This window comes from Vitis riparia, chromosome 13 (assembly GCF_004353265.1).
Source record: "Vitis riparia cultivar Riparia Gloire de Montpellier isolate 1030 chromosome 13, EGFV_Vit.rip_1.0, whole genome shotgun sequence".
NCBI classification, from domain to species: domain Eukaryota; kingdom Viridiplantae; phylum Streptophyta; class Magnoliopsida; order Vitales; family Vitaceae; genus Vitis; species Vitis riparia.
Window position 1 is genome coordinate 14095631 of NC_048443.1, and position 24058 is coordinate 14119688.

Here is a 24058-nt window from a genome sequence, read left to right on the forward strand (position 1 = left end):
AACTATATAATTTTTTATTTTTTTTATTTATCTAGATCTATTAATTTGAGTAATCAAAATTTATCAATCTCCATTAATAAATCAAATTATGTTCATAACTTTTTAATCTTTTTGACCTAGAAATTAATTAAACGAACTCTAATCAAAATTGAGATATTCCAAGGAATATCTAAAGTGTTCAAAACTAATTAACAAATATAAAATATTAACTAGGGTTAGAATCTTACCTGGAAAAATCTGAATTTCAAACTCTAGACCTTCAAACCTTTAGCCTTACGTTCTCCAATTCTTTGATTTTTGGTTAATAGAGTTTTCTAAATAAGGAAGATAAGAGGAAAATTTAATTTATACCTAAGATTTTTAATTGTAAAATGACTCTTTTACCTTTAATGAGTTTAATTAATTAATTTTTAATTTACTATTTTGCCCTTAAAGTTTATTTTGGGGTGTTAAATCATACCTCATGGGATTGTGGAGATAGTTCGAATACTCACTCAAGCTTTCATGCTGAAGTCAATGATCAATTTCAATTCCATTTATAATGATTGATTCTCTCCTATGTAGGTATTGTCAACTATGAGCTTATGTAAGAGGAACAACTACCGATAGTGTCTTTATAACGAGTGTGAAATGATATTCAATCTATTTGATCCTGAAATGGAAGGAAAGGAAAAGATAGAGGATTGGATGGTTGAGCTTGAAGAGAATGTAAGGACTAAATTTTTTTTTTTTTTTTAAGGAATGTTAATATAGAGGATTGAAGATTTTTGTTAAATTGGAATAAACAAAAATATTTTTTAAAATGTTATTTGGGTTTTTTTTTCCTAATTCTTATAGCTAATTTAATTCCTCTTAATAATAAATTTCAAAACTTCAAAATATTAAAATTTCAAACTTAATTTAAATAATTAAAAGTAACTAGGAAATCAAACTACATAGTTGATTAACTTATAAAGAATAATTTTAGGAGACACTTGGCACACCTAGAGAGTTTAGAAATTTTAAGGTCAATCTTGTTATTCCTATATTGGTTAGTGATATTTCTGGTACTCCATGAAGATAATGAGGGCATAAAAATAAATTCATGTTGTCACCAACCTCTATCAACAATAACCCAATCTATAGGGATATGTGACTACTTTAAGGTATCACTCATAGGTCAAAGCTTCCTATTGACTTTGACACAAGTTCAATATCCTCTCAAGATTAAGAGTCTATGTGGTATAGTAGTTTAGTGAATTATGACAATCGATAACTTTACGTCATAATTCACCATAAGTCCTATTTAATGTCATCACATATTGAAGAAACTGAGAATCATTGAATTGTATATTCAATCGTATGTTTTTTACATAATCAGGTCCTTATTTAACATATACACAGAGAACAAAATATGGAAAAAAAAATAAAATCACACAAATTACCATAATATTTGCCATGATTGGGGCCTCCATCACAATATCCTACAAATCACCCTTCAAATCATACCGGATTTTCACACTTCCCCTCAAGTTGGATCATATATATTAATCATGTCCAACTTGCAAATAAAATCTTCAAAGCTTGATTTTTATAACCTGTTGGTGAATATATCTGCCAATTGTTCCCTTGTAGGGATATAATTCATGTAAATAGTCCCCTTCTCAATTTTCTCCTTTATAAAGTCTCTATCCACTTCTATATGTTTGGTCTTGTCATGCTGAGCAGGATTATGAGAAATACTAATGGCGGCTTTGTTGTCGCAATAGAGATTGATGGGGAGCTCTATTGTAATGTGTAGTTCTTCCAACAATTTCTGCAACCATAGTCCTTCACACATACCTTGTGCATCTACTCTGAATTCAGCCTCAGCACTGCTTTTGGCTACTACACTCTGCTTCTTACTTCTCCATGTTACTAGATTCCCCCAGACATAGGTACAATAGTTGGTAGTAGATCTTTTGTCTTCTGTTGATCTCGCCCAATCTGCATCTGTATAGATCTCTACCTTCTTATTGTCACCCTTCTTAAGGAATAGTCCTCCCCCTGGAGAACCCTTTAGATATCTAAGGATCTTATACAATGCTTCTAGGTGACTTTCCTTTGGTGAATGCACGTACTGTCTAACCACACTTACAGCGAAAGTAATGTCTGGTCTAGTGTGAGAAATGTAGATCAATCTACCTACTAGTCGTTGATATCTCTCTCTATCCACGGGTTTTCCATCGCTTTTTGTCATTTTTCTTACCTTGATAGGGGTATCGCTTAGCTTGCAACCAAGCATGTCAATCTCAGTCAACAAGTCGAGTACATACTTTCTTTGGGAAATACTAATTCCCTTCCTTGATTTGGTGATCTCCATTCCTAGGAAATACCACATTTGACCCAGATCTTTTACCTCAAACTTTGTGGCTAAGACCTTCAACCTCTCCACTTTTCTTGTGTTATCTCCAGTGAGAATGATGTCATCGACATACACGATTAGGATAGTCATCATTCCATCGTTGGACTATTTGAAGAACATAGTATGATCCGACTGTCCCTGTTGGTATCTTTGGCTCTTAATCACCTTTGTAAATCTATCGAACCATGCTCTCAGTGATTGCTTGAGACCATACAGAGATTTCTTTAATTTGCATATCCTGGTTTCTTCTTCTTCCTTGCAAAACCTTGGTGGTAGCATCATAAATACTTCTTCTTCCAACTCACCATTCAAAAAGGCATTCTTGATATCAAACTGATGGAGTGGCCAGTCTAGGTTTGCTGCCAAGGATAAAAGAACTCATATAGTGTTTAGCTTTGCCACTGGTGCAAATGTCTTGATATAGTCGATGTCATAGGTCTGACTGAACCCATTTGCAACCAAACAGGCTTTGTATCGTTCTACTGTGCCATCCACCTTATATTTCACTTTGAATACCCATTTACAGCCCACCGGTTTCTTCCATCATGGCAAAGTCATTACTTCCTAAGTCCCATTTTTTTCCAATGCCCTTATTTCTTCCATCACTGCCTTTTTCCATTTTGGAATCTCCAAGGCTTCTTGAATGTTTTTAGGAATCTAGATTCTATCAAGGTTAGTTGTAAAAGCATAACACTTTGCAGAAAGAGCATTATAAGACACAAATTTCGAGGCAGGATGAAGAGTACATGAATGAGGTTACTTCCTAAGAGCAATGGGTAAGTCATCTGTTACCTTGGAGCCAGACTCTTAAGGGATTAGAACTATCACCGGCTCTGACTCTTTTAGTGCTTCAGAGGTGAGTATCTCATTGGACTTCAATTTTGGCCTCCTTGAGTAAACGAGTGTTTCCCTATTTGTCTGTATTTTTGTATCTCCCCCTGAGTTCAAGTGTCCTTCTGTATTAAGCGAAAGGGTAGATATAAGGCACGGAGTGGATTTGAACACAGCAATATCGAGGTCATCTAAGGTTAAGGGTGGTTTAGCTTCACTCACAAACTCCTCCTGAAGTGAGTAGTAGGGAGTATGCTCAAAGAATGTGACATCTAGGCTAACATATAACTTCTGTGAAATTGGGACATAGAATTTGTAGCCCTTTTGTGTGAAAGAGTAGCCAAGAAAGACACATTTAAGTGCTCTGGGATCCAATTTGTTCCGCTTAGGTGCGTGAGTGTGAACAAACACAGTGGACCCAAAGACACGAAGTGGAAGATGTGCTCCAAGTCTAGAATGGGGAAAAAGTCTTGGAATTTTTGGAGGGGTGTGACAAAAGATAGGACCCGACTAGGTATTCGGTTAATAAGGTATATGGCAGTCAAAATGGAGTCACCCCAAAATTGTGAGGGCATGTGAGAGGTAAACAGTAAGGCACGAGCAACTTCAAGAATATGACTATTTTTCTGTTTTACAACCCCATTTTGCTGAAGGGTGTTAACGCAAGAACTTTGATGGATAATACCATTTTCTTGTAGATAAGTGCTCAAGGAGTGATTAAAATACTCAGTACCATTATCAGTATAAAGAATTTGAATTTTAGTGTGAAACTAAGTTTGTATCATAGAGTGAAAATTCATGAAGACTGATCGAACCTCAGTTTTATCAGTCAACAAATATACCCAACACAAATGAGTGTGATCATCAATAAAAGTAATAAACCATTTTTTATGTGTCCTATTAGGGGTACGTGAGGGTTCTCATAAATCACTATGAATTAGAGTAAATGGTATGAATGGTTTATACTTAGATGTAAGAAAAAATGCACAATGATGTTTGGCAAGTTCACACACTTCACACTGAAAATCCCATGAAGCTTTATTTGAACATAGTGAAGGAAATAAATGTTGCAAGTATTGAAAACTAGGATGACCCATCCTTTTGTGCCATAAAAAAAGTTCATTTTCCCTAGGTCGAGATGCAAAATTACAAATAGTATGAGGACACTGTCCATGCACATTAGTTTCGTCGAAGTAATATAGACCCTCACGTTCCTTAGCACTGCCAATCATCTTCCCCGATGATAGATCCTAAAAAACACAATGAGAGGGTAGGAATTTAGCCAAGCAATTAGACTGTTTGGTTAATTAGCAAATAAACAGCAAATTGCAAGATAAATTAGGAACATGTAGGACAAGGTTGAGAGTAATAGACTTAGAAATACGAATACTCCCTTTCCCAACAACTGGGGATAAAGTATCATCTGGAATTTTTACTTTTAAATTACCGGCACAGGAAGAGTATGTAGAAAATAAATTATGAGCATCAATTATATGATCAGATGCACTAGAGTCAATAATCTAGGGAGTAATATGAGACATGGTGCTAAGTGCTGTCAAAAAGGTACCTTTGTGGGCTAAAAAACCAAAAGACAAAGTAGTAGAAGACTGACTAGAGGCTTGGAAATTAGACAAAAGCTCATATAATTTCGCAAGCTGGTTGGGATTAAACCCCACACTAGAAGTTAACTGATGAATTTCTGTGGGTGTTTTGTCTGCCTAGGTTTCGATGGAGGCCTGATGACTATGGGCTTTATTGGGTTATCTGGGCTTCCAATCCGCGGGCTTGCCATCTAAAGTCTAGCAAGTGTCTTTAGTATGGCCTATTTTCTTACAATGCTCACAATAAGTCCTCTTAGATTGTCTTGGGCCTGATCTAGCGTGAGGCCCACCAGATCCAGCTTGAGGTCCATGAGTTACAAGGACTGAAGCCTCAGGCCTAGTCATGAGATGTTCCCTCAACATCACTCTCATTATGCTTTCCTCTCATCACACCTCAGAGAAGACCTCTCAGATGGAGGCCAGTGGCTGGCAACTAAGAACTCTGCTCCTAACGTCGTCAAGCTCGCAGTTCAGCCCTGCTAGAAGCTCGAAAACTCTCTCATTCTCCATCTTCTTCTTGAAGCGCACATTGTCGCTCATGCACTATCATTCCTCTTCACAATTGAGATCGAGATCTTGCCATAAACCCAACATCTCAGTGTAGTATTCTGTGACTTCCCGATCTCTTTACTTCATCTGCCAAAGTCGCGTCTTGAGTTCAAAGATTTGGGAAGTGGTTAGCTTCATGGAGTTAATCAAGAATTGAGGTGATGAAGGAGTTTTTGGACCGCCATTTATGGGATGCTGTTGCATTGGTCGGAGGTGGTTGTCGAGTCTCATCGGTAAGAAACCCTGGCTTTCCCTTTCCGTCAATAACAAGCTTGATTGCCTATGCCCATTCTCTATAATTCTTACGGTTCAATTTTTCAATGGTAAGATGAAGTGGGGAGTTGTCGAATGCACCGGCCGAGCCCATTGAGGAGTTTATCTCCGACTCTTTTTCATGGGTTATCAATTGACTAGACTCATGGTTGTCTCCTTTTTGGACAACCATGGATTGATTAGGGTATTTAGAGCAATCCAGGCTCTGATACCATGAAGAAACTGAGAATCATTGAATTGTATATCCAATTGTATGTTTTTTACATAATCAGGTCCCTATTTAACATATACATAGAGAGCAAAATATGGAAAAATAAATAAAAATATGGAAAAAATAAAATCACACAAATCACCACAATATCTACCATAATTAGGGCCTCAATCACAATATCCTACAAATCACCCTTCAAATCATATCGGATTTCCACACATACACTAGTGCACTCACCATAGAAAAACCATCTTAATGACCAAAACAAGTCATTTCTTCATTTAAGAGGTAGTGTACTATAGGCTTAAATGGATTGTTTGAATCCATGAACTAGTTGTAGACTACTTATCACTCTATAAGAAACCATGACTTGGATCTTCTATGCAACTCATAATACAACCAAGTCATGTATAATGCAAATAATGTGGGTGTGTATATCTAAATAACCAATTAATGCATACCAGATAATAAATAGGATACCAAGAAACATAGATAAAAAATTTATAAATGAATCATAATGTATTACATCATGTCATGCTTTCTAGGGCTCAATCCTAACACATAACACAAAAAACCTAAGTAATCAGTGGATCAAATAAACAATATGCAAGGCCCAAAAAAATTTTAAGCCACAATATATGTCAAGCCCAATGATCAAATTAAAAATTAAATAGCCTAAGCCCAATAGTATAACCAAATCTAAATCAACAAAAACAACTAGATTAGCCCAAATCCAATGATCCAAACCATTGAGCTCAAATTACAATCATAAACCAATGCAATAAATTACACCAACAACAAACAAGCCTAAACCAATCAAACTAAAACCAAGATCCAAAGCTTAAAAATCAAAAGCAAATTAACATGTATTGTAGAAATTGAATAAAACTTACCCTATCATCAAACCCACAATTGTAGATGCAATGATGTTGAGGAAATCGGTGGTGAGGGCAAGGATAAATGGTTAGAGATAGGGGAGAAGCCACAATGGTAGAAGCATGTGATGAGGCACCTATGGGAGCACATAATTGGCCATGGAGAAAGGGAAAGGGGATGGGAAAGAAAGAAAAAGCAAGAAACAGAGAGAAAGAGGAGGAGGGGGTCATTGGAGTGTAGTGTTAGTGGGCATTAGGGTATAGCAGTAATGAGTGTCAGTGACGCGATTGGCAAAGATAGAAGCATTGAAATAGTAGTAGGTATGGTAACGATAGTAGGTGCAATGACTATTATAAGCACAACAATAGTTGTGGTGAGAATCAAAATACAAGGAAGAAAAAGAAAAAAAGAAAAAAAGAAGGAATGAAAGAAATGGGAGGTAGGTTGTAGCTAAAGAGAGAGGAAGAGAGAATAAGTTGGGTTTTTTAGGGTTTGAAACGTATGATGAGGATCTAACAAAAAAAAAATAGTTCGGATTTATTATTTTGAAAAAGTTGAATGTGGGTCTAAAAAAATGTTGAAAATCTAAATGTGATGGGCTAAAAAATAAAAAATGAATAAAATAAAATAAGAGTGGAGTTGAAATATTGGGCTAAATATAAATGGATTGGGTTTAAAATTTATGCAAAAAAATGGCTCAAGATAAATTTTGAAATCTAAAAATATGCCCTTCTTCGATAGAGTTCACAAATGTAAAGAATGTGAAAATTGAAATGAAATTGAAAATATGAACAATAAGTGAAATGATGTAAATTATACTAAAGAATAACAAAGACCATAAAAATTTTCCCAATAACATGAGCTCTAAGATCATGAAATGTGTTCAATGGTTGTTAAGGACAAAAATGAAATATCTGCATGAGACTTAAGGAAGGCTCTACCAAATGAGCAACTCAAATGATATTTATGAGGAACTCCAAGGGCTCCTACTACTAAAAAAGGGGGAATGAATGGGAGAATGAGATAAGGAGTAAGAGAAGAGAGGAAACTAGTGAATGAAGGAGCAACTCAAGGTAACTAAAATAAAAGCAAAAGGAAACCAAATGATTAAGGCATGACACGAACAGGAACATAAAAAAACTGGACAATCAGGATGCGACACTAATAGAAACATAAAAAATGTCGTACAATTAGGGTACAATAATAAAAAAAAAACATAAAAAGGTCGAACAATCAAAGCACCACATTAAAAGAGATATAAAAAAGTTAGATAATCAAGATGTGACACTAACAAAAAACATAAAAGGTCGAATAGTTAGGGCACAACAATAAAGGAATATAAAGAGATAGGATAGTTAGAATGCAATACTAATATAAACATAAAAAGGTTGGACAGTTGAGGCACAACACTAAAGAAAGCATAAAAAGACTAAGTAGTCTAAGCATGAAACTAATAGGAACATAACAAGGTTAGAAGTCAATGTGCAACACTAAAAGAGACATAATAAGGCTAAACAATTAGGATGTGACATTAATAAGAAACTTAAAAGACCAAACAATGAGGGCATGTCAATAAAGGAACATCAAAAAGTTAGATCATCAAGTCGTAACACTAAAAGAAACATAAAAAGGTTGAACAATCTGGGTTCAACACTAACATGAAACATAATCACATGTGGTGTGATAATAAAGTAACATACCAAGCACTAACAGAAACTTAAAAAAGGTCAAACAATTTGAATGTGACACTAATAACATAAAAAGGTTGGACAATTAGGACACGACCGACACTAAACAAGAGTAACTGATGGATGTAAGATGCTTGTTTAAGTCATTTCACTTTGAGTTTTCATGCTTGAAATATGAAATTGCTATCATGCCCTTAGAATTGGTCTTGGTGTTTTGACAAATCACAACATGTCATATACACAATTTAATATCATTACTTTGTATGCAATTCAACAACCTAAATTTCATCATATACTTTTAATTGTCGACATAATAAGTTCAATGAGTATCAAATTATTACCTAGCATTTTTGCCAAAATTTTAACTTTTCATAAGCTTTCACCATTAATTCTTTCTAGGTAAATAATTCAGTTTTATAGGTTTGAGAAAATTTTAAGTTGATTTTACCAAAGAATCTTCATACTTATAAAAATAATTAAGTGATAAATTTTAATTAAATAAATATAATAGAACTTTAATTTTGTAATTCAACAAATCCGGATTGAAATCATCTTAAATCATAAAAAGTTTTCCCAAATGTCACCTAATTGATTCTTGAGCAAAAGGCAAGAATCTTAGTACCATGCAACGGAAGTAAAGAAATGTCTTCCATTAAAGAGTATAAAAAATGAGATCAAATAAAAAAAAATTAAAATTGTGGATAAATTTGAGAAAAGCCAAGGCTTTCATGATATGTTTTTGTTGAGTTAATTAAGAGTGTGCCTGCAAGTAGTTTTATTTGAAATGATTTTAATTAAAATAATTTGTTTAGAAACATTTTGGGTGAATCGCCTATCAAGTATGTCTCCAAATGTCATATAAGTGATTTTTTAAAACTTTAAAAATATTTATTAAAGTTCACCAATCATATGATTTTTTTTTAAAAAAAAAAATTATTGTAAAACTATTGTCAAATAAACTCTAAGTTGTGTTGAAGTTTCATATATTATTATTTTGAAAGGCACCTTAAAGAGCAAAGAAAAATGGAGAAATGACCCAACTATATTTTATATCATTTCAAGAAATTAAAATTAAACCTCTGAAAAACTGATTGAAATAGCTTAGAATTCATTTGAAAATCATTTCTAAAGGATTCAAAAATGTTTTTCTTATAAAAATTAGGGGTTTGTTTTTGGCAATTGTATTTTATAACAATTTTTTGTTTTCTAAAACCAAAAAACAAGAAAATACATTTGACAATAGAAAACCATTTTTTATTATTTGTTCTTAAGAACATAAAACAATATATTTTTAAATAACGTCTTTTAGTTGTTTTTACTTTTTTTTTTAAGAGCTATTTTAACAAATAATTATATATATATATATATATAATAATTAAAAATAAAGTACTAGATATAAAACTTATTTTTAAAGCATGTTTAAAAATATTAGAAAAATGTTAAAAACATTTTAGTTTTCTAAATAAACTTTGTTCTACAAAACATCAAAAACAATTTTTAAAAACTATTCTCAAAAATTATTTTTCAGAATTATTTTAAAAAATAATTATCAAACAAGGCCTAAGCATCCGACAAACTTTAAAAATCATTATTAAAAATCTGCAACAACACTAGGTAATTGGTTGTTTTAAAAATCACTTTTTTGTCCTTTATCTTATTATAAAAAAATATTTAAAAATATTTTTAGAATTTATATTTAAACTTAAAAGTACGTTTTCAAGTAATTTTAGAAAACGTTTCTAGTATTTCTAACACTTGAATGATAAAAATTTTCAAATATTAAAAATATTAAAATATTAAAAATGATAGAAATACTTTCTAAAATCACTACCAAACACACTCCATATAAAAGTGTTATGAGACGTGTGTTATCCTATAGACTAAAATCATTTTTACAAAAATCACTTCTAAACAGGCCTAGATGTGAAAGAAAATAAACAAAGACCAAACAAAAGAAACATAGGACAAGGGATTAAAAGAATCTCGATCTGGTTTTCTTCCAGCTCAACATAATTGGGCAATGAGAGATAAGTTGTTCATTACATTACAATGAAGACAAAATCCAAAAAGAAGAAAATAGAAAATAGAGGGAGAAAAAAAGTTGTTCCAATCTCAAGTTTATTATCATAGCATAGCACACAAAAAGAGAGAAAAAAAAATACAATTTTAGGAAGTTACTCTGAAAAAAGAGCTACTTCATATGTATATATTATATTTACAGCTCCACAACCCTTGCATTCATCCACACATTTCACAGACCTCATTTTCTGCCCCATGGAAAGCAGCAGCTCTGGAGAAAAGGAGAGTGGAAAGTAAGAACATTTGAGAAGCAGAATGTATATATAAGAAGCTGTGAGCTTATGAGACATGGAAACTTAATAAAGTATACCTTAGAACTGCTGGTACTATGCTTCCGATTGGTTTGATAAGAGGGCTCAGAAGCCATGCCCGGTACCCTTGTTGCTGCTCCAGTCTGCCTCTCCTCCCGCACTTTGTTGAAAATGTGAGTATAACCATCTGCTGATGATGGGTTGTTCTCATCCCAGTCGCCAAATTTTGGAACAGCCGCACCTTTGTCAGGCTGCCACATCAGGTCCCAGATCACACTCTTGTCAGGAACAATTTAGAAAAACAAAGCTGATTTTTCTATGGAAAAGAAACCAAGGCTAAGAAGATCAGTAAGCAGTTACTTCAACTTAGGCGCAATGAGATGGAAATGGAATTATTCCCACAGGTGTACAAAGATGTATTATAAGCGATTTTAACAAAAAGCAGCGACTGAAAAAAATTCAACTGGAACAAATGCAGCCTAGTGTGATGATAATCTGCCAAGCTTTCTATTAATGAATATCAGTCCTCTTCGTTTCTTCTTATACGCTATCGAAGTCTATGCCACTGGTAAGACAACAGGTAAAAAGCTTACACTTTCATCGCCTCGAGTAGGTTTCATTCGGGATCTTCCAGGAGTGCCATGGCTGCTATCATATGATGAACCCTTTCCTTCCCAGGAAGGTGACCCAGTACCTCTTCCTGCAATCCTGGCCTGGTGATGAGGATGAAGTGGCGACCTATCAATGCTATGCTCAGATCCGCCACTTGTTCTTGGTTTTCTGTAAGTTTCACCAGAATTCATTCCCCGACCTCCCTGGCGTTGATATGTAGACTCAGTAGAAGGTCTTCTCCCCAAATTGTCATTACGGGCTGGAGAATCAGTGACCTGTTTTTGGTCACCATCTTCCTTGCTCAACCGGTGTTCATGTGTTACTTGCTGCCCCATCGATTCCTCCTGTTCAGCTCTGGTTCTGGGGGGAGATTGAGCTTCAGATGCATTATCAGAAAACATATCCGGGTTCTCTTGGGGGTCATTTGGATTTATGATCTTTGTTCCAGTTCGGCCCTTTCGGGCCTTATCAAAGTAGGCTGTGTAAGGAACATTTTCTTCACTTTCCCAATTGCCAAACTTTGGTACATGAGAACGTTGCTGCCACAAAAGAGGATCTTGTTATTCCCACAGTCAATTCATCTGTTAAATGAAATTACTTCAAAAAAATATGGAGTTCCTGCTTAAGACACTTCCATAAATATGTTTCATTTTACCTGGGGATATAAATTTAGAAAATTGACGAGTTAAAACAATTTTCAGCGACGAGAGATACATGTTAAAGACCATGTAAAGGAGGTATGAAATTATAATTCGGTTCCAAAGGATGAGTGCTTAATCAAGCTCTAGCTAATTAACGACATATTGTTGTCATTCACCAAGTCATTCATAAAGTTGACTACTGAAAAGATGGTTAAATTTATGTAGCACAAAACTGAGCCATGTTCCAGGTAGCCCTCATCTATGTAACTGTTTTGGTATATTTTTATGAGTGGAATTTCTCTTTTTTATTACTGATGTTAAATCTAATCTCTGTTTGCACTTATGGAACTGTATGCAGCAGGCATAAACAAAGAGATGTTTCATTATCCCTGCACAGAAGTGTCGTGGTCCATTTTGTCCCATCTATTTTATCAGACACCTTAGAAAACTTCCTTTGTATTTTCCTCATGCAATCCAGGCTCACATCTTTCCACAAGGGTTATTACAAATGAGAGGAAATTGTTCCAAACCCATCCAAAATATAACTGCAAATAATCATATTAAATTGCACATCTAACACCTACCCACCATCCACTGAAGATGCCTTTTGGGCATAGGGAATGCATTTTTCTGATGTTGGGTTATGAACTGACTGGACAAGCCTAATGTAACTACTACAGATCATCCAATAATGCTTCTTTTGTATCCCTTTTTATTTTCAAATTGACGTACATGCCTGAAAAATTTTTGGATGGAATTTATTGTAGTAAGAGTTGGTTCATGCAAACAGAAGTATATGGAAACAGAAGATCTGAATGACCCAAATGACAACAAAGACTGAATGAAGTAATTAACAACACTGCTAACTGAACGCATTTGACTATCATCCCCCCGCCCATTTTGATAATAAGAACTTCTTGTCACAGTATTGAGGACGTGGAAGTTCTATGCCTAAATAAATTATTGAAATAATCTTTTAGGACAAGTAATACAATCATGTACTTCACATGAGAAATTATTTGTCAATGGTAATTTTATGAACAGAAACACCTTATTTCCAATCCTAGGAAGAAAACAAATAGTGAATAAGGCTTATGGAGCCAAATTTGACCATAATTAGGAACAATATAATTTTCCTTTAAATTGTAAGTAGGGTACAAAAATACTGTTCACTAAGAATGAATCAAATAATAAATTGCAGACGATCTGCCAACCAACGTAATGATACAGCATCGTGCAAACGAACAAGCAAGCATAAATATGAAAGAAACTTGTATCTCTAATGGGGAGATGTTCCTCTCCATCTTTAACTTTCCTATTTCACAAGTTTCACCTTTTGTACTGGTTCTAAGGTTTCTAAGACTCGATTGCTATTAGGCTATTAGCTGATTGATCTATCTTGGAACCCTAATTTTATTATGATATGTGATATCCAAGTATTGCTGAACTTGTCCTTACTGGAGAAATTGAAATCCATTACACTTTTTCATTTTGGAGTTCTAATAGCATAGTGAGAGATTTTCTATTTCCATTTCAGGTCTACACTTCTCTCTAGGTTACCACTTTGTTTCTCCATTGGAACATCTGGGCCTTTAAAAATCATTTCCAAACAGTGAAACACAAAGTTCTTCAAAGATCAGTACACACACACATAGAACACAATTTATCCCTACAGCCTATTATTTCAAAAAGCTTATTATGTTTCCTAATATCATACAGTTACGAGATGTAGTACTAAATCACCATTGGTCATCAGTTTTAAATGATACCATAATTATTCTCAATCTATTAAGATCACTTAAATTTCATCTCCATGGAGATCAGAGTTTAGGAAAAATTGAGGCCAAAATACTGATTTTGCATAAATTCATCTCAATTAATGAACTTTCATAAAATATTTCCACTCCCTAGGGAATCAAGATCTAGGTCAAAGGTAAACTTCAACACTTTGGATCATGGAGAAGCAAAACAAATAATCTAGAGCATATAAGTTGAAAGGAATAGGACGCTGGGGATAAGAGTTTCAGTTCATATGTACTTCTTGATAATTTCTCAAAAGAGTAATGTCTATTTTTCCTTAATGATTCCTTTTTGGCTAAAATTTGGTAGGCCAATCTTCTTATTCTCAAGTCATTCACCTAATTAGCAACTCTTTCCATAAGGAAGACGGCCTTGAGCCCAACTTCCATGGATCTATTCAAGGTTTTTCTTCAACTTCACTTTTATTTTAGTTTATTGAATTTATTTTATTTACAGTAGCAGATAGACCTGATTCATGGGAGTTTTCTTGAAATCTTTTTTATGCAAATGAGAACTTCCATTAAGGAAGAGAAATAATCAAGTGACTATATGTCAACATCAGCACCATAGAGAAAAAGCACACTAACTACTAATATTACCCTCACAATCATTAGATGAGTTCAGCACCACATGTTTTACGATTATAATGATGACACAACTGACATTTACATAGCCATGACTTAGGAATTGTGACATGCTAAAAGCTCTATCCCACACATGCAGTGGAAGTCAAAGTATCTAAGAGTCTAAAACACACTAAAACAGTGGTCTAGGGTAACCACCATCATAGTCTTACATCTCGATCTCAACAGAATCGTGAGGGTCAGGTAACTCAAGGATATTGACTTCAGTTTGAGGGCGAAAGAAAAATAACAGAAAAAGGGAAAGATGATAAAACTATCTAAAAGGGATTTTTTTTTATTTTTTATTTTTTGGTTGTCCTAGCTAGTTTGGCAGGCCAGACCAATAATAATAATAATAATAATAATATCAATGGTCATGATGCACAGCCCTATGATGCCTCTACCAAATACTGAGCAGCATCTGTCCAAAAGCTTTTTCCTACATGATCTTATTGGGCCCATATGTGTGATTGTGCTTGTCCACTCATTTCCTTCTAGCCATGGATGAAAAGGACTCCAAGCCTCAGTCCCCTTGCTGACACATCAAGGGGCTCATTCTTATTAATCAATCTTCAGAATTACAAAAATTGGCTTATCTTCTTGGAAATGTCCTCTAGGACCACACCCTGATAATAAAACGTCTGCCCAGGGAGAGAGTAGGGCTCAAGGATCCTATACAAACTCAGTGAACCACAATGGTGGTACTGAACTTCTCATCTCTAGGTATTTGGATTGGTTTGATGATCTTGGTTGATGGCTAGAGATGGGGGCTTTCGTTAGTAAGAGTAGACTATCATATGTCAACAAAGTCTTGGCCAGTAGGGGAGGAAACTGGACCCACTAACATCTAGGGACAAATTGCATTGAAATAGGGTTTAACATCTCATTAATACAAACATTACACTTCCAAAGGATTCCCATTTCCAATTTAAGAAAAGAAAAGTGAAGAACCACCAGATAGAGAACACCAAGCTCCTTACAAGATTCACCATGGATCTCTCCTCTTAATCTGCTCCATTCTTTCACTCAAAGATAGACACATCAACAATCAACATGGCGAACCTCTTCTCTGGAAATGAATCCTCTATAAAAATTTCTTCAACTCAAACTTTAGGATTTTTTAATAAAGAAAGGTGAAAACAAAATGCATGCATGACAAGCCTGGGAAATATCATGAGAAAAAGTGTGTTGACTCGCATATACGTTTACAATCAGTAAACTACCTTATAGATCATTTTGTTACTAGTGCTAAGTTGGTTCTATGTTTTATTTAGGACAAAGGATCTCCTTCCAATGTATTTTTTATTTGTTAATATAACATATCTATAGTTTTGTAGATAGAATGTTAAATTCATCTTATAAAATTGCATAGCAGATAAGAAGACTGCAGGAGGTGTCTAGTTACTAGCTTATATAAAATATCATTGCTGAGCTTTAAGTGATGCTTCTCACTGGAGATCCTTCAAAAGAAGATGTTTTTTTGCCCAATCAACTTCTGTTGAAGGTACACAAGCTCTTGAGACAGTGAGGACTATTTTCTAACTATATTACTAATAACAGTTCCCCTACACAAGGACGTATCTGTCAGATTAGTTTAATTGTAGAAGTTGAAGGACCTCTTTGCACTCTGGCTAAACACATTTAATAAAACACCATGGAAATCATGTGGACAGATAACAGAAAACCTAAATAACTTCTTCTCGATATAAGAGTTAGCTTAGAGGAGATTCAAAAGCTTAAGTGGTTGATTGGAACAAGAATGTAAAAAAAATATAAATATAAATATAAAGCAAATAAATAATAAAGGGGGGTTCTCCCAGGAGAAGATGTATAGGATTAAGTGAGGGTATCTTCATTTACAGATTATATTCTTGACCTTCTTGACATAATATGGAAATAAAATGCAAACCTCAGTACTCCTAAGACTTACATATCACATATTGCTAATGTGCCACAAGATTACAATGCATTTAAAAGCAACAAAAGGACTGAATTAAAGAGGACATAGACATATAATCAACAAATGCAAATGGGTGCATTCTCTGTGTTTTGAGATCACTTCAAGATATAGACCTTAATCTAAAGGCTCTTAACATATTGGTTAAATAAGAAAGAGTTTTGGTATATTTAACTCCCTGATTATTAACATCTTTTCCTTCAGTCATTATGAAATATAACTATAACAGGATTGAACAAATAATTATTTTATTTTCAATACATAATGATAAAATTTGTTTGCTTCTCCATTATGCACTTTCATGCTTGGGGACCAGGATGCTCCAACTATTTTTGCCTTTTATAATACCCACTTCTTACTTCGGTATCATGATTCATAATCACATGAGGTACCTAACCTAGTTTGCTTTAACATATTATTCTCATGCATTTATGTTGTGATAAGAATTATTGAGCAAAAAGCTTAAAACATCAAATATCTTGAGTTCAAACCCTCACTGAAATGCAAGACAAATGTAAGAACAGGCATATATCAGAAGTTGCTCAAATATGAGATATGATGGTGTTCTAAAGGCAATCTGAGAAGTTCTTCTTGTCAACTCTTATCAATCATTTCTATTCTTGGGTTCCTTAGCTCCCCAGTGAAATTAAAATCCAATGTTGTTCATTACTTTTGCCACTTAAAGTGACCAGTTATTCTTGTACGTTTCTGTTCTTGGTCCAAATAAAACAATACTCCAAGGTCAATCTTTCTTGAGAACAAATTGCCAGCCTACAAAATTTTATCATCCTAACACCAAGTTTATTCCAACATATGAATCTCAAAAAGATTGGGGTGAAGAAATGAAAGAACTAGAAGTGGGAAAAAAAATACAGTTTAAAGGCATCCAACCAAAGCAACCTTTCCCTTTCCAACGACCAATCCCCCACTGCAGTAAGCCAAATTGGATGTATTGCACAAGCAATGCGTGCAAATTACTTTGTATATTCTAGACCTTCCAGAGTTCGAAACTTTATTAAAATATATTGTGAGTTCTATTAAAGATCAAGAGACAGAAATTTCTTGGATCATTTGAAAGGCCATTGCAACAGTAGCACTAAATCAAACACGGATGGTCTCCTAAATTCTAGGCAATTTGGCCACTTTTTTGACATATTTTAATTGTCTTTCAACTTTAGATGCTTCAATCTTGTGCATGATGACATATGGGAACAGGGCAGTAATTTTTCAGCTATAAGACAAGCAACAAACTCATAACTTCTTTGTAAAAACAACTTGGCCTGTTTAAGGGGATTTTGGGTCTTTTTGCTTCTAATGCCTTGTTTTGCAGCTTATTTTTAAAATTTCATTTCCTTGATAAGGATGGAGAACGGTGAGGGAGAATATGGTGCTGGTTTCTCAGCTATAAGATCAGCAGCAAACTTCAAATTTCTTCATGAAAATCATGGACCTGTCTAAAAAGCCTTGGATTTTTTTCTTCTTATGTCTAGTTTCAATGTCTTCTTTTTTTCACTAAAATTAAGAGAGAGGGTGTGAGAGAGAAAGAGATTGGTACGTTTAATTTTCCTACAGGATGGATCAACCACACCCTCACACTTCTAATTCTACTTTTACCCATTCAAATGTTTTTTCTGTTGCATAATGGCCCCATGTCCCCATACTCTTCATCTAGCATCACCAAGAAGGATCATCAGATCCGATGACTGATTTGTTCTCATCAGTCAGTTCCTAACTTCCTATAATATCTAATTAGAGAGAAATGAAATCAGCCACTAAAAATTATTCCAACAACCCTGCAGAAGATAACTAATATTCCCACATTTCCCCTTATCTTGTGTTATTCATCTTCTGGAATTTTCAATAAATTTACCAATTAGTATTTTAAAAGATAGTTCAACCATTTCACACTTCCTTTCTGTCTATTGTTGTGTTTCATAGTTGAAAAAATGAAGATGGCAGAGGGATGAAGTAGTGATCTGTATCTGCCTGAATAAACTGCTTATACTCCCAAGAAAATGGGTTAGTCACTAGTAGTTAACAAGATGGGGGCAACGAATAATCAGCGATGGGCTGATACTAAAGTTTAGTATTAAAGAATGATCATGCAAGAAAATAGTTTCATCAATAGTAGTTTCAGTGATGTTAATACAAGGGTCCGAATCCTACTCAACCAGTGATAAAGCTGCCAAAAGCCCCGACTTCTTAAAGGAACCTTTTGTGAAATAACGATGGTGGAATCCCCTTCTACTGGGAGATCACCAAATAATCAAGCCTTCCAAGAGCGCTAAAAGCTCATCCTCAATGGTCATCACGTTTCCTACTGGTTTGGGAAAAAGATGCACCATCTCTCCCCCATGTTATCTTATCACACTCCAATGCCCAACCAACCTGAGTTTCCCAAATCACAACCATCAATCTATAAAACTATCGCTGGGAAGAGGATCCCAGCAACAAATCACAGGCACTTCTTCAACCATGACAAACGACTCTCCAGTCCACAGAGATGATGTAAAGCAGAATGCCATAAAACGCCCTTCTTACCACAATCTTCTAGAGAGAGGTTAAAAAAATACTCTCTCAAATTTCATTTATTGAATGTCTTTTATCCTCCTAGATCCTACTAGGCAAATCAGCCAAATCATGGCAAGATGAGCACGCCACAAAAAACACTCTACTCATCTCCTTCTATGAAATCCTCAAAAGATTTAAAAATTCTATGAATATGCTTAGGTCACCACAGAATACTGTCAAAGAAAGAACCATAGACAAGTTAGGATTTTTTCAAAATACAATTAATTGTTAGGTGTTTGCACAATAAGAATTCTAGAGACACAAATATAAAATTACTTTTAAAATGATACAATTCATTATTCGAATGAAAACATGAAATCTAGCAATGCTTCATGAATGATAATGGTAGCATTGCTTCATTTGAGTTATGATAAAACATGAACAGTCATATCCTTTCAGTGAATATATATTAAAATAAATTTTGAATTACTGATACATATGCATACATATGCACACGCATACACACAAAAATATATTACTTTCTATCTAGTTTTATCTTCGTCTTTCACTTCAACTTGGGCTCTGATAACTTCTTTTTTTCCCTGGGATTGCAGTCTCGGAGCAGAGTCGTGAGAGGGCTTTGCATCCTAGGACATTATTTCCAAGAGTCCAACTGCAATAGTAGGGAAATATTTGTCTTTAACATAGTGTCTTAATTGGCATGCCTAGCCAATTTTTCTTCCATCTCTTTGTTTCTTTATCCAATTTTGTCTCTTCTCAGATTATTTCCAAGAAGACAGAGGTCAAAAGAATAAGGCGATGATGTAACAAATGGTCAGTTGTTTCTCTATTTTTCAAATAGAAAGAACATCCATTAGAGCAGAAGGCCTCTTGAATTTCAAGCGATGTGCGAAAAGGTCTTTACAATTGGCCAAATAACAAAAGGAATGATCCTATTGAGCTGTGCATGTGTGAAAACATAAGGAATTGGCTAATACCTCCTTATTCATTGTGAGGATCTATTGTAGCTTGTGGTTTCTTTAGCTTTAGAGTCTCTTTTGTGAAGCAGAGTCACTGAAGGAGATTCTATGTAGCTGGCATGTCTTTGAAGGAGAAAAGAGGGGGAAATACAGAGGATTGCCCCTTTGAGTTTATTCAGAATGTTTGGAATCGACAAATCAAAGAACTTTCAAAGGCTTGGAGCTATCTGACATTTTTAGAAAAAAAAAAAAATCAATAAATCTCTGATTGATTTGTCAAAATAATATCAAAGAAATTTAGAAAAGAGTATTGTAAAGATTCGAACAACGAAAGTGTGCAACTTGCACCAATAAATACGCCATATGTTCACAGTCCATTTGTTTCTCAGAAAAAAAAAAAACAAGAGAAAGAAATGAAATCCTTAAAATCGCCTAAGGAGGTTTTCTCTAGACCTAAACAATACATCAAGTAAATCAGCAGTGCATCAACTCTGTTGATGAGGGATGTAACATTAGCTTCTGCTATCACTATTAAGCGTAATGCAGATATGAGATGAATGAGACAAGTAAAAACATCTGTCATGCAATTGCAAAGATATATATCGTATTCATCCACTGTTAAAATTTTTAGAACTTTTGTACAAACATTTTCTTGCCATGCAATTGCAAAGACATAGCATTTGTTTGGAACATCAAAAGCAAATGACACAGTTAACCACAATAATCTCTCTTAGCTTTGTCAAAACATATGAAGAAAAAACAAATGGATAAAGCCATTTTCTTTTGGATAAAGAAAGTACAAGTCCTGAGTTCCAAACTCTACTCCAAAATTAGAAACTCTCACTCCAACAATATATCAGAGGCAATTATTTTAACTCCTCAACCTCCACACAAACTTTCCATGTAATATCTGCTCTCTATGATAAAATATCAGGAATGTATTCATATGATTATAAAAAACCACAAATAAAACAAAAGGCTGTAAGAACATTTGAAAATGATAGGTATTAGCAATGAAATGCAGTCCATATACCAGAATATTTCAACATGAACTTCAACTTCCGAGGATCAAAAAGTACAGAACACTGACTCTACGAGTCAATACAGTTTGCACAATCAATTAAATTACTAAATCTGAAACTCCTTTTTAACTTAAACAATCCCAGAAATCATTAAAATAAAAGTTCCAAATTCTCAATTCATTCAGGTTTTCTAATTGAACCACATGTCTAGTAATAAAATCCTGAAAGCTATTCTTGTACTTCCCGAATTTGTTCTGAGTCCTTCATTGAACTGAGTATGTGTTGCAATCTTTCCAAGATATTTAGAACTATCCAGGGTTCCAGTGAATGATTCATGAATCATTACTGAACTTCTTAGATGTTTCTGAAAAATTATTAACTTGAAAAAAATCTTACACACTTCATTAACAGGCATAGATTTTCTCCTATTCACAAATTCCTCATAAATTCTCTGAATTATTCCCTACATTTTCCTGAATAACTCTCAGAACCTGACGCTGTAATTTCCCAAATTCCAACCACGCTAGGAACACACGGAATTACCAAAAAAAGAAAAAGAAAGAAAAAGAAGAAGAAAAAGAAAACTATGATTATATTGTTCATCATCGTATAGATAAAGCTGAAAGAAACTTCAGAATGATGAGACCGACAAGGCACAAGTCATAGATTGACCCACTGATCTACAATTTCCAAATGAACCAAGTCTAAATCTATAAAAGCATAGTCAAAACAAATTCTTATAATCAAAACACCCCATCTTATTATGGAAATTCCTAATTCTAACAGATTAAGAAACACAACATTGCCAAGCCAAACAACAAACAGAATATTCACTACGGGAAGGCGTAAAAATTCAGGCCAACCAAAGGACCCAGTTCAAGCATCCCAAGTTTCATTTCTATGAAACGTCCACATCCCACAAAGATTTACAAAAGGTTGTAGAATAAAGGAAATAACATTATCTGTTTGGTTGTTGAGAAAAGGTAGGAAAACAAAATAAATCCAAATCTTGAAGCTCAAATATGGGAGCCCGCCATTCAACTGAGCCTAATGCAGCCATAACTCTGTTGAAGTGAGTTTCCATTCCTTGGAAACCAAACAACACAAAATACCAGTAAAAAATTTTCCTCCATCTTATTTGCTTCTCCCTTGTTTTCCCAACAACCAAACAGGAATAGAATGAATAGAAAGCAGAAATGAATTAAGCCAACTTACAGCCATTTCTCTCTTCAGAAGATTGAAACAAGATCCCAAAATGGCAGAGGATATCCCTTAAAGAAAATTCAACCCCAAAAGAGATGATTTTAGAGAGAGCAAGAGAGGAGTTTATCAACCGTTGACCGGCGCCACCGGTAAAGTTTGACCATTCTTTCTTTCTCTCTCCTCTCTGTAAGTCTCGGTTTCTTCTCAGTTTCAAACGTCTCCCTCACTCAGAGATTTTTCTCCCCTATATTTCTTAAAAGTTAAAACCCATTCGAAAAAGGCTATTATTTATTTTTATTTTTTAATTTTTGTTTTTACATTTCCTTCTGGCAAAGAAATTAGGAAACTGGTGGTTGAGTTGAGGCTGTCATGGTTGAAGGCGGCTGTCTAAAATTAAGAGCGGTCATAAGGGCGTGTTTGTCTGCTTCCAAAGAGAACTTTATGCTGACTCTTCCCAGCCAGCCTTTTTCTTTTCCATTTTTCCTTTTTTTTTTTTTTTTGAATTTTATTATATTGTATGGGGTGGAGGCCACACGGGGGACTGGATATTGAAACTTCAACGACATAATTTATTGGTAGTTTGGTACATTCATTTCTCTATTCATATCTAGAGTTTATTTAAGGATTGTAGGATTAAAAGCTAATTGAAAATCTAATTTTAGAAATCTAACCATTCATCATTTTTTTTATCGCATTTTAATAAAAATACTCTCATTCTTTTCTTGTAAAAATAATCATTTCTTTTAAAACAAAATGTAAATACTTAAAATAATCGAATTTATATAAGGGTTAAAACAAAAACACAAAAGAGATTAAATTCATAAATTGAGGATTATTTCATCTCTTTTAACCAATTAATTCTTTATTTTACAAGGCTTTATTTTTTTTTTTTTTTACTAAAAGCCCTTTAAAATTAATGTTAACTCTAATTTTTTTTCAAGTTAAAGCATTCTTTTACCAAATTTATTTGAAAGATTTTTTTTAACATTGTTAAAAACAATATTGTAAACATTTTATTAAATTGATTAGAAAATATTAAATTACTTATTTTATACATGCAAGTACTTTCAAATTTAAAGGTAACTCTAAAAACAACTTGTTTATTGATCATCTTAAGTTTCACTCATAGGTTAAAGTCATTGAAGACCTCAACACTAACTAAATATTCTCTCAAAATTGAAGATTCATATGGCATAATAACTTGGTGCAATCATGACTACTCAATAGTCAATATCATGATTTACCATAAGTCATGTTCAATATGTCATATAGAATAGCGCACTCATTATCAAAAACTCATATTGATGACCATGACAAGTCATTCCTTCAATTAAAAGGTAGTCACTATAGCTTTAGATGGATTATCTAAGTTAATAAATCGATTGTATATAATTCATTAACTTCTGAGGAACCCATTATTGGAAATAGTATTATAGGGGTGCATGTTCTCTAGATCATAGGGTTATGACAAATCTAATGCATTCACCATGAGAAATTCATTTTGATCGTCATAATCAGCCATCTCTCCTATTAAGAGGGAGCACATTATAGCCTCAGATGAATTCGCTAAGTCAATAAATCAGTTGTAAATAACTCATAAACTTGCAAGGAATTCATTATTGGAAACAATGTCATAGTGTTGCATGCTCTCTAGATTCTAGGGCTATTAGATCTAAATGCAATGGAAGCAATAAAAGTTAGATCTAAATGTTATAAAAACCTTACTTTTTGGATTTCAATGTTCCCAAATATCGCTCTAATCAATGCAAGAATCTCAAAACCTTGCGATCTTTCACAAAATGGCTTTGTCTTCAATCCTCGGCACTTGTGTAAAGTGCTTACACACTTGAAAGAGAGAAAATTGGATGCTAGAGCTCTTTTCTGGAATAATGAAATGAATGGATTAGCTAATCTTAAACCTTAAGGGAGTTTATATCGTTGTTCTTATAGGTTTAAGTGACTTTGGC

The 24058-nt window shown here is 34.1% G+C and overlaps 1 protein-coding gene across 2 annotated transcripts; it reads right to left on the reverse strand.

Annotated features, from left to right (window-relative positions):
• Window positions 1-10384: 10384 nt before the first annotated feature.
• On the reverse strand, window positions 10385-22301 carry LOC117928960 (RPM1-interacting protein 4). 2 transcript variants are annotated; one of them, XM_034849118.1, is made up of 5 exons: window positions 22104-22301; window positions 19885-20093; window positions 11336-11893; window positions 10802-10993; window positions 10385-10702 (listed from the first exon to the last, which is right to left on the reverse strand). In XM_034849118.1, the coding sequence occupies exons 2-5, from the start codon at window positions 19894-19896 to the stop codon at window positions 10673-10675; spliced, it is 792 nt and encodes a 263-aa protein (XP_034705009.1). In that variant the 5' UTR covers window positions 19897-20093; window positions 22104-22301; the 3' UTR covers window positions 10385-10672. The 2 variants fall into 2 exon arrangements, with proteins under 2 accessions (XP_034705009.1, XP_034705010.1); XM_034849119.1 differs by lacking the exon at window positions 19885-20093 and having other exon boundaries at window positions 22104-22300.
• Window positions 22302-24058: the final 1757 nt, after the last annotated feature.

What these genes read in the sequence shown, in the direction of transcription:
- LOC117928960 (XM_034849118.1), bottom strand. An exon ending in CTACTCGAGGCGATGAAAGT is followed by an intron (nt 10,994 to 11,335) that starts GTAAGCTTTTTA and finishes CTGATGTGGCAG; the next exon opens with CCTGACAAAGGTGCGGCTGT. An exon ending in ATAGTACCAGCAGTTCTAAG is followed by an intron (nt 10,703 to 10,801) that starts GTATACTTTATT and finishes CCTTTTCTCCAG; the next exon opens with AGCTGCTGCTTTCCATGGGG.